Raw genomic sequence first — 11,651 nt, forward strand, 5'->3', positions numbered from 1 at the left:
CTTATTCCATGGTATTTATATGAACTTTATTCTTGAGAGGACCGATTATTTAATCCTAATTTCTAGCAATTAGCATCTATTTGATCATAAATTTTGAAGTTTTAATTTAAATTTTATATTCGTTAGTGATATTTCAACGAAAATTCAATCTCAATTTTTTTTTTAAAAAAAAAATCTAATTCACTTAAAAGGTAAAATTATCATAAGTTTATATTTTTACAAAAAAAAAGGACCTAAATTTTAAATTCTACAAAAAAAAATAAAAAAAATAGACCCATACTAGGTTAATGTGAAAAGATTATTTTTTATCATGCAGGAGGATTATGATTAGCTAGTTATTATTATTGATAATTTATTGGACAAATAAACATTTGAAAAATTACATATATTTAAAAGTTTGTAATGTCATACATCAGAAATATTTATTTGTAAAAAAAATGGAGATTTGTAATTTCTTAATGTGAAATGTTAGGATATTTTGATACTTTGTTCCTCGACTATCATTTACTTGAGACCTTTTCAAAGTAGAGAAACTATTTTTCGATAAATACTCGACTCAAGTAAAACACACAAAGTAGAGAAGAAATCATACTGAAAACAATGAAGAAAAGAATGACAACACCAACAAATAACATGACCAGAATCAATCCTACTAATCGTTATTAATGATAGTTACTACAAATGATCAGACTAATGACGTATACAATACTTGAATCCCCAACCGATCAAACTAATGACATATACAATACTTCAATTCTCAACTGACCAGACTAATGACGCATACAATACTTCAATTCTCAACTGACCAGACTAATGACGTATAAAATACTTTAATTTCCAACTGATCAAACTAACAATACTTGAATTCTCAATTGATCAAACTAATGACGTATACACTACTTGAATTCTCAACTGATCGAACTAATGATGTATACAATACTTTAATTCTCAACCGTTCAAACTAATGACATATACAATACTAAAATTCCCAACTGATCTGACTAATAACGTATACAATATTTTAATTCTCAATTGATCGGACTAATGACGTATACAATACTTGAATTCTCAACTGATCGGACTAATGACGCATACAATACTTTAATTCTCAACTGATCGGACTAATGACGTATAAAAATACTTAAATTCTCAACTGATCAGACTAATGACGTATACAATGCTTTAATTCTCAACTGATCGGACTAATGACATATACAATACTTAAATTCTCAACTGATCAGACTAATGCCGTATATAATACTTTAATTCTCAATTGATCAAACTAACAATACTTGAATTCTCAATTGGTCAGACTAATGACGTATATAATACTTGAATTCTCAGTTGATCAGACTAATGACGTATACGATACTTGAATTCTCAATTGATCAAACTAGTGACGTATACAATACTTTAATTCTCAACCGATCAAACTAACAATACTTGAATTCTCAATTGATCAGACTAAATGACGTATATAATACTTGAATTTTCAGTTGATCAGACTAATGACATATACGATACTTGAATTCTCAATTGATCAGACTAATGACATATACAATACTTGAATTGTCAATTGATCAGACTAATGACGTATATATATAATACTTGAATTCTCAATTGATCAAACTAATGATGTATACAATTCTTGAATTCTCAATTGATCAAATTAATTGTTGGGTTTGAAATCGAGAGGGCGTCATGCAGAAACTATTAGTTGCAAACTATCGTGGTGATAATTCAGACGACAAAGAAAACAATACTAAAAACATTAAATTATTATATGTTTTGGCCAATTGGCCTACATATTATAAAATCTAATATCAAAAACATTAAATCTATTTGGAGAAATCTCCCCCTAAATAAAGACTCTTTAATGACTACATTGTGAATGCTATTATGTTATGGTATGAGAAGGGGAGTTATCTAAAACCTTTCCTCCAAGAAAGAGGCTAGCCAAATATAGAAAAGAATTATATTTTTTTCGTTGAAGAAAAGTTAAAGTAATTATGGTAACTTTTGTTTTCTTTCTAAGAAAAAAAAATTTAAATATAATAAGAAAATCAAGATAAAAACCTATACAATTCTTGAATTCTCAACCTTCAGAAACTGCGTGTGTAATAAGAGTCTCCATCGACAAAAGGATCATCTAAGGTGATTATCTCATGGCTATTGCGAACAAAATTAACACAAGATGGTTCTATTTCTTAATCTTTCTAACTTGCTCCTACGAAATCAAGATCGAAAAGCAAACAAGACAAGTTGTGTGATGTCCATTTACCATTTTACCCTTTGATATAACTTACGTTTATTATATGTCAATCACAAAATAACATTACTCATTTCCCAAAAAAGATCTTTTTTTAGCGTTCCAAGAAAGTGTGAAGCTGGTAGCCGCCTTCTGCCCACCAACCAAAAATCACAGTAATATTATGAGTGTAACACTTTCCTAATTGACCATTTTGTCCTCAGCAGCCAATATTACTGTTTCAAGATTGTTTTTTTATAGCACCCCTTTTCTTGATTTTGCATTGTTTCTTGTATTTTTTGTAACAATGGTTGTTGGTGTTCTTGCTTTACAGGGTTCTTTCAATGAACATATAGCAGGTACCCTTTTTTGTCCTTTCTTTATTTGTGTAAATGGAAGGCCAGTTTTGGAATAATAGGTAAATTTGTTACACGTGATTAGGAGTTCATGTGTTCGAGCTGTGGAATAGTTTCTTATAGAAATGTAAGTTGAGGCCGAATATAATAGACCTTTGTGGTCCAACCCTTCCCTGTTTTTAGTGCACTGGGCTGCCCTTTTTGTACTTTCTTTATTTGTGTAGATGGAAGGTAAAGTATTAGGCGGTTCGAGCTGTGGAAATAATATCTTGTAGAAATGAAATTTGAGGGTGCGTATAATAGACCTTTGTGGTCCGGCCCTTCCCCGGCTTTAGTGCACTGAACTGCCCTTTTTGTCCTTTCTTTATTTGTGTAGATGGAAGTTAAAGTATTAGGCGGTCATGTGTTCGAGCTGTGGAAATAATATCTTGTAGAAATGTAAGTTGAGGGTGCGTATAATAGACCTTTGTGGTCCGGCCCTTCCCCGGCTTTTGTGCACCGGGCTGCCTTTTTGTCCTTTCTTTATTTGTGTGGATGGAAGGACAGTCTTGGAATAACCGATAAAGTTGTTGCATGTGATTAGGTGGTCATATGTTCGTAGAAATAGTCTCTTGTAGAAATGTAAGTTAGAGGCTGGTATAATAGACCTTTGTGGTCCGGCCCTTTCTCGGCTTTAATGCACTTGACTGCCTTTTTTGTTTTTGATAAATAGTTGGTTATATAGTTTATAAAGAAAACTCGCACACTTGATAGTACCTCTTTTGTTGTTTTTTTGCAACTGGTAAAAATTGGTTGTGGGTGTTCTTTCTTTACAAGGTTCTTTCAATGAACATATAGCAGGTACCCTTTTTGTCCTTTCTTTATTTGTGTAGATGGAAGGGCAATCTTGGAATTATAGGTAAATTTCGAGCGGTCATATTTTCGATCGGTGGAAACAACCTCTTGTAGAAATGTAAGTTGAGGCTGCGTATAATAGACCTTTTGTGATCCGTCCCTAGACTTTAGTGCACAAGACTGCCTTTTTGTTTTTGATAAATAGTTGGTTATAGTTCACAAAGGAAACTTCACTTGATAGTACCTCTTTTGTTGTTTTTGCGTTATTTCTTGTTTTTGCAGCTGGTAAAAATTGGTTGTGGGTGTTCTTTCTTTACAAGTTTCTTTCAATGAACATATAGCAGGTACCTTTTTTGTCCTTTCTTTATTTGTGTAGATGGTACGGCAGTCTTGGAATAATCGATAAAGTTGTTGCATGTGATTAGGAGGTCATATGTTGTCTTTTGTAGAAATGTAAGTTGAGGCCACGTATGATAGACCTTTGTAGTTCGGTCCTTCCCTGAATCTGTGTATAGCGAGAGTTTTAGTGGACTGGGCTGCCCTTTTTGTTTTTGATAAATAGTTGGTTATATCGTTCACAAAGGAAACTAGCACACTGTAGTACCTTTTTTGTTGTTTCTGCATTGTTTCTTGTTTTTGCAACTGGTAAAAATTGGTTGTGGGTATTTTTTCTTTGCAAGGTTCTCTCAGTGAACATATAGCAGGTACCCTTTTTGTTCTTTCTTTATTTGTGTAGATGGAAGGGCAGTCTTGGAAGAATCGGTAAAGTTGTCGTATGTGATTAGGAGTTCATGTGTTTCAATTGTGGAAACAACCCCTCGTAGATATTTTAGGTGAGGCTGCGTATAATAGAACTTTGTGGTACGGCCCTTTCCCGGACCTGCATATAGCGGGAGCTTTAGTGCACTAGGCTTCCCTTTTTGTTTTTGATAAATAGTTGGTTATAGTTCACAAAGGAAACTTCACTTGATAGTACCTCTTTTGTTGTTTTTGCATTGTTTCTTGTTTTTGCAACTGGTAAAAATTGGTTGTGGGTGTTCTTTCTTTACAAGTTTCTTTCAATGAACATATAGCAGGTACCCTTTTTGTCCTTTCTTTATTGTGTAGATAGTAGGGCAGTCTTGGAGTAACTGGTAAAGTTATTGCATGTGATTAGGAGGTGATGTGTTCGAGCGGTGGAAAAAACTCCTTGTGGAAATGTAAGTTGAGGCTGTGTATAATAGACCTTTGTCGTCCGGCCCTTCCCGGAACCTGCGTATAACTAAGCTTTGGCTGCACTTTTTGTTTTTGATATGATATATAGTTGGTTATAGTTCACAAAGGAAACTCGCACACTTGATAGTACCTCTTTTGTTGTTTTTTGCAACTGGTTAAAATTGGCTTTGGGTGTTCTTTCTTTGCAAGGAGAAGATACCCTTTTTGTCCTTTCTTTATTTGTGTGTTCTTGTGTAGATGTTCTGTATTTGTTTGGTGTTTCTTAGGTGCTTTGATTTTGATATATAGCTTTGAAAAGGAGTGAATAGTGAAAAAATACACTTAAGAGTCATTTGATACGAGGTATAAGGTATAATAATCTCGGGATAAAATGCAAGATTGGTTTTTAATAATACCTCTTTTGTTGTTTTTGCATTGTTTCTTGTTTTCTGCAACTGGAAAAAAAATGGTTGTGGGTGTTCTTGCTTTACAAGGATCTTTAAACGAACACATAGCAGGTACCCTTTTTGTCCTTTCTTTCTCTGGATGGTTCTCGGATTAGGATAGAGGGTTAGTTAGCTAGTTGAGAGCCGTCTTGCTTATTCTTTCATAATATTACCAATCGTAGTATTACTCCGACGAGAGTTTCTTATTATTTCGTTTCTTTACTATTTTCTATTTGGAAAACACTCAGAAAATTGGAAAACATTTTCTCCATACCGAAATCACCTTAAGTGACATCCACAGTGATTGTCTCCGTTCTACCCCCACTTTGCACTTCCCCTCTAGTGTTTAGCTTAGATTAAATATGAATGCTTCTCCTATTAAGACAATATTTTCTATTTACTTGGGTGTTTCTTCTGAGTGTTTTGTGTTTTCTTTGGATAGCTTTGAAAAGATTGGGAGTGAAAGGCGTGGAGGTGAGAAAACCAGAACAGTTGTTGAACGTTAGCTCCCTAATCATCCCTGGTGGGGAGAGCACCACCATGGCCAAGTTGGCTGAGCTTCACAATTTGGTAACTTTCTTACCTTGTTATTAATAGGTGAAAGACAGTTTTTTTTTTTAATTCATCGAACCCGGGTTAACAACATCAACAGTATAGCCGGTGACCGGTGTAATCCCACAAGTGGGGTCCTGGTAGAGTAGAGCGTACGCAAACCTTATCCCTACATTGGGAGGTAAAGCGGTTGTTAACTATAGACCCTTGGCTCAAGGAAAAGCATATCGAAACAGATTGAAAAAGAAATAGCGAAAGTGAAAAAATCATGGCAAAATTGTGTGAGAATTAGCAGCCATGAATTGGTGTAGTGGTAAGGGTGCGTAAACACCTTCTTCCCCAGACTCCACACGTGGGATTACACTGCTATGTTAGTTTTTGTTGAAGCGGTACAGTGGGATGGTTACTGTTACTCCACCCTTAACTAGCGTGGTCGGTAGGCCTCACTTGTGGGGTTACACTGGCTATATTGTTGTTGTTGATGTGCGTGTAGTGGAATGGTCATTGTCACTCCACCCTTAACTAGCGCGGTCTCTATACCTCACTTGTGGGATTGCACCGGCTATGTTGTTGTTTTTGAAGCAGTGTAGTGGGATGGTTACTGTCACTCCACCCTTAACTTGCACGGTCTCTGGTTCCAGCATGAGATGGATAACCTCTCGATAGCAGCTCTTTATCCATTCGATTCACTTAAAAATATGAGATGCTTAAAGCCAAAAAAGAATTTAGGGGATTTGTTATTTTAGAGAGTTCACTTAAAACGCCCCAACTAGTTTGAGATTTGGGAGTAGTAGATTATTGGCTTGCAACCCTCGACAAAGTAATGAATTATTATTGTTGAATTTGTTTTTGTGGAGCATCATGAAAAGTCTTTAGCATAAGAGGATTGCATTTTGTGTTTGTATCCTCTTTACTCATAGTTGGCCGTCTGTTAATTTTTCACATTCATTTCTACTGTTATTACTTAATAAGAATTTTGATTTCATTAGTCGTTTGTTTTTGCCTTTTTTCTGAGGGGTATCTTGGTATGCGTTTGGATGTTGGATGCATACTTGTACTATATGGTATATTAGTTATTGTGGTTGGTAATTTTTGTCCGTGATAGTATAATCGTGTTTCTAATTGCAGTTCCCCGCTTTGCGTGAGTTTGTTCAAATGGGGAAGCCGGTATGGGGAACATGTGCAGGGCTCATTTTTTTGGCAAATAAGGCGACTGGTGAGTGTTCAACTCCATATCTTGCTGTACCGTTTAGCGATATCTCTCAAAGTCCTTGCTGCTTATCTTCTTGATTATCTTATAATGCCAGATTTCGGGTCGTAGTTTTTTTTCTTCCGAAAAACTATGTTATGGTCTGTGTAATACCCAATTTGCCTGTATATGAGTTTGTATATGAGTTTGAAATTGGAGTAAATGGTAAAGTTGCTGCCATGTGACCAGGAGGTCACGGGATCGAGCCTTGGAAACAGCCTCTGGCAAAAATGCAAGGCTGTTTTTGCGGGAGCCTTCCCCGGACACTGCGCATAGCGGTAGCTTTAGTGCACCGGGCTGCCCTTTTATGAGTTTGAAATTGGCATGTGTTTTCTATAAACCATAAGAATTTCATTCGACGAGTAAACTGATCTTTTGTCAAGGATACTTGCTTCGTTAAGATAATAGACTCATTCTTTTGATAGATTTCCTAGTTTCCACGTCCACCACGGAAGTTATAACTATTCACATCAATTCATAAAAAGGCGTAAAACCATTCTGCAAGCTAACTTCAGTCCAGTTGTGAGAAATGAGAATAGAAGATATTTCTGATATTTTTTCTTCAAGACCGAGACAAAAGGTGTTAAAAGGCGACAATATAGACACAAAATCATGGAAGAAAGTTGTCTCAACATGCTTAAAATCTCTTGGATCCATTTAGAAATTTAGCGACAAATATCCATTTAAGAATTATCAATTAGTCGAGATTATGGTTTTGTCATGTTTTACGTTACTTTAGGTCCAATATTCATCTAGGAAGTTTTTAGCTTACAAAGAGGTCATATTTCTGTGTGTCAGTAGAAAACTTCTAGTATTAGAGAGCCTAATTTTCTTAAATAGGGACTGCAACGGGTCTAAGCGGAATGACGTGGATGATGAGAATTCATACACCCGACCCATATTAGCTATGGATCACGCTGCAGTTATTGAAGACAAAGCTACTGAATACATGCTCATTGCGCACCCCCCCCCCCCCCCCTCGCCCCGATCGAGAGAAAGTAAGAAAACTATTGCACTGGTGGTGGGACCTGTTGGCATAATGCACGCTGTAATCTAATCCTATGGTGCTCGGACTCTTCAAAAATTTCATTGGGTGCGTGTCGATTCCTTCAAAATTAGTGTATTTTTGGAGGATCCGACACGGATGTGACAATTTTTTGGAGGGTCCTAGCAACTTAGATCTAATCCATCCATCTATAGTTTCACAGATCCCATGAACTTTGTACTTCGATGCTCATTTTTTCACATGTACAGGGCGTCGCTAGACATGCTAACTCAATCTGGCTTGTACTTGAGGGGTTTAAGAGTTTTGTCTTCTAGGGAGTAGTCTAGACCTAAGTTGCGCGGACTCTTCACTTCGATGCCGCACCCGTGTCGGATTCTCCAAAAATGCACTAGTTTTGGCGAATCCGACACGCACCCATTGACTTTTTTGAAGAGTCCGAGCAACATAGGTCTAGACAAGATGACTCTGATCTTTTCTTCTACGGAGCTGGATGTGAGCTTATCACTACTAATCTACTTAACGTGAGTCATTAGGAACGGACACATCAATAGCAGCAGATGCAGAGGAAGAGATCCTTGGTCTTTGGACTAAGATGAAAAAGTCACGAGAGGAAAGACTTGACCTTCGGTTGACACTATTCTCCCGATATGATTTTTTTAAACCTTTTTTGCAATTCTCAAGAATTTAATTCGTTTAACTTTTCTGCGGATGCTATTGTGCATTTGTGGAGTTCAATAAGACCTCCTTACGGCATATTTCCGTTATTGCTAGACTTTCTATGGTAAGTAATGGAGTTTGTTCCCGCTTCCTTTGCTCCACCGGCACCAATCAAGAATTCGAGATAGAAAGAAAGATTGATTGGTGGGCCGTCAAGTCCTCTATCACGGATAGGCAGATAGTGGAAAGGTGAGCAAGATATAGCATCATTGTTCATCATCCTCTATCTACCGGATGAGTGAATTCTACTTCGATAGAGAGCAGCATTTATGAACTTCTATTGATTTCAATAACACTGGGGAATTAATCTAAAGGCACCTATGAGTTTCACAAATTTTGAGGAATTGTCGTGTTTGTCTCTGTCTCCGATTTTTTATGGTATTAATTTTGCTTTGTTGTTCTAATTAGTAATCACAAACTCTTTTTGATGAACCTTCTTGCTATTCTTTACAATACTGAGGCAAAAAGATCTTACGGCGCATTTTGTGGCTTCTCGTCTCAGGGCAGAAAACTGGAGGACAAGAACTAGTTGGGGGCCTTGATTGTACTGTCCATCGAAACTTTTTCGGGAGCCAGGTAAATGAGTGGTTCCTCCTCAAGGTCTCAATAGATTACTAAGAACGGAACATTCATTTGCGCAGATAAACGAACACTCATACCATGTTTATTAGTTATTGCAAAAAGGGAGTCTGGGAGAAAGCGAGCAAACATGCTTATGGCTTATTGCTGTGAAGTTAAAGGCATATGCTACATAAGCCCCCCACCTACCCCCTCTTTGATAAGTGGCATATGCGACTTAAAGTAGTTAAGGTCTACCTATAACTTAGAGCTTTCGCAAGACACCTAAATCAGACGGCCCCGGAACTTTTCTTTTCTTTTTTTGGTATATGATGGACTTCTTGTTGTTGTTGTTATAGCTATCAACTAGTTGGAAAAAGTGCTTAAATTTTGATGAACGAGTTGAAGTTGGTTAGCGTTATTAACTACAATATGCTAATGTAGCGTTTTAATTGTCAAATTGAACAGATTCAAAGCTTTGAGACAGAACTTCCTATTCCTCAAGTTGTAGCTAAAGAAGGTGGTCCTCCATGTTTTCGTGCTGTTTTCATCCGTGCTCCGGCAATCCTTGATGTAGGACCAGACGTTGAAGTGCTGGCAGACATTCCCGTCTCAGCCATTGCTATTCAGAAGGAAGAGGTTTACTTTTGTCCTTCTGTCCATCTAGTGTCCTTACCGCAATATAGAAGTGCCTCAAATATATTAATAAACAAAAATTGCAATATGGATGTAAGAATTAACTAAATGACGTATCGACAACCAGAGGCGGAGCTAGGAGTTCAACGAAGGAGGTTCCATATTCAAAGAAAACTTAGGATTTCAACTAAGGAGGTTCCATATTCAAAGAAAACTTAGTCGAAGGGGGTTCAACACCTACTATAACCACATAAAAAATAATTTTAATCATGTAATCCCGCAAGTGAGGTCTGAAGGAGGGTGGTGACTGGTGTGTATGCAGACCTTACCGTTACCTTGGTCCACTAAACGACATATGCACTAGGAAATATGCGTACTCAATGACATGTCATAAGATTTTGTTAGGATTCTTTGTTTTCTATCGCTTCTACTTGTGTGTCAAAACTCAAAAGATTACACTCGCGAGTAAGACTTGGCGGTCTGTTTTGCCATTGGAAAACAGTGATTGTGATAAAACTAAGTCTTAAATCGTCGTAAAGGTAAGACTTGGTGGTCTGTTTTGCCATTGGAAAACAATGATTGTGATAAAACTAAGTCTTAAATCGTCGTAAAGGAGGTATATTGATTACAATAAACTAAGTTCTGGTGAATTTACAACATATTTTTCACCCTTCATCAGTTATCATAATGCAACGTAATCTTTTTACTTCCTCATTTGCTCAGCGTGATATGATATCTTTTGATGCGTCAGGATTCTACCGAGTCTGGAAAGAAAGTAATTGTTGCTGTAAAGCAAGGGAACTTACTAGCTACTGCTTTTCATCCCGAACTAACTGCAGATACTCGATGGTATGTGTGTGTTTCTGCTACTAACATGAATAGTATCTACATGCTAAATTGCTCGGACTCTCCAAAAATGTTGCCGCACACGTGTCGGATCCTCCAAAAATGCACTACTTTTGAAGAGTCCGAGCAACAGTCTACATGTCCCCAGAGGAAACATGGCCCAACTATATCATCACTTTCTTTATGCAGGCACAGTTATTTCTTGAAGATGGTGCCTGAAATCGAGGTCGGAGCTTCTGCTATCGTCTCCACATCCACCACAACTCAAAGCTTCGGAGGGCGACCGATTATTGATTTTCCCATATACCAATAGCAGAAAAATATGCTCAGAAAGTAATGCAGATCATATTAAAAGGTCAAATGCTCATTGCCATTGTTGTTGTTTTGCCTATTTCTTGGCCTATTGTTGCTTTTTTTTTTTTGGTTTCCCATCTGATGTCCTGGACCCGCATTGGAGTCCGACTAATCCGGATTCGCACCGGGTAGGGCCCCATTCGGGAGGTAGCGCTCCCTACCAAGGATTTTTCGATACCCAGAGCTCGAACCCCTATTGTTGCTTTGTTACTAATCCTATATTCTAAATGATGACAAGAAATATTGATGCTATTCATTGTTGTACATAATAGTAAAGGATTTTCTTTCTGTTTGCCTCCAGAAATAGTATTATTGATGATCTATGTTGCTCGGACTCGTCAAAAATGTCAATGGGTGCGTGTCGGATCCACGTGTGGGATTACACTGGGTATGTTGTTATTGTTGTTGGCGTTGTCGCTGTACCTCTCGTTCACACAAAGAGCGGGGTGGCTTTGGGGGGGGGGGGGGGGGGGCGCAAAGCAAAATGAACTCTTCAAGAATGCTGCCGCACCCGTGTCGGATCCTTAAAAGATGCACTACTTTTGAAGGATTCAACACACACTCAATGACATTTTTGAAGAGTTCGAGCAACATGAAAAGCAAATCGTGCAACTAAGTTGCTTGGACTCTCCAAGAATGTTGTCGTACCCGTGGC

General features: G+C 37.3%; 1 protein-coding gene across 3 annotated transcripts; it reads left to right on the forward strand.

Moving 5' to 3' along the window:
- Positions 1 to 2,339: 2,339 nt before the first annotated feature.
- On the forward strand, positions 2,340 to 11,284 carry LOC107848336 (probable pyridoxal 5'-phosphate synthase subunit PDX2). Of its 3 annotated transcripts, none has more exons than XM_016693079.2 (7): positions 2,340 to 2,607; positions 5,521 to 5,648; positions 6,759 to 6,846; positions 9,105 to 9,178; positions 9,629 to 9,799; positions 10,548 to 10,645; positions 10,832 to 11,284. In XM_016693079.2, the coding sequence occupies exons 1-7, from the start codon at positions 2,556 to 2,558 to the stop codon at positions 10,953 to 10,955; spliced, it is 735 nt and encodes a 244-aa protein (XP_016548565.1). In that variant the 5' UTR covers positions 2,340 to 2,555; the 3' UTR covers positions 10,956 to 11,284. The 3 variants fall into 3 exon arrangements, with proteins under 3 accessions (XP_016548565.1, XP_047255912.1, XP_047255910.1); XM_047399956.1 differs by lacking the exon at positions 2,340 to 2,607 and adding an exon at positions 4,487 to 4,637; XM_047399954.1 differs by lacking the exon at positions 2,340 to 2,607 and adding an exon at positions 4,793 to 5,150.
- The last annotated feature ends 367 nt before the right edge of the window (positions 11,285 to 11,651 follow it).

Source organism: Capsicum annuum, chromosome 11 (assembly GCF_002878395.1).
Source record: "Capsicum annuum cultivar UCD-10X-F1 chromosome 11, UCD10Xv1.1, whole genome shotgun sequence".
Lineage (NCBI taxonomy): Eukaryota > Viridiplantae > Streptophyta > Magnoliopsida > Solanales > Solanaceae > Capsicum > Capsicum annuum.

Coding starts and splice junctions, on each gene's coding strand:
- LOC107848336 (XM_047399954.1), top strand. CDS start 5,024: ATGCAAGATTGGTTTTTAATAATACCTCTTTTGTTGTTTTTGCATTGT. Junction 9,179..9,628: donor GAAACTTTTTCGGGAGCCAG/GTAAATGAGTGG, acceptor CAAATTGAACAG/ATTCAAAGCTTTGAGACAGA. Junction 9,800..10,547: donor TTGCTATTCAGAAGGAAGAG/GTTTACTTTTGT, acceptor TTGATGCGTCAG/GATTCTACCGAGTCTGGAAA.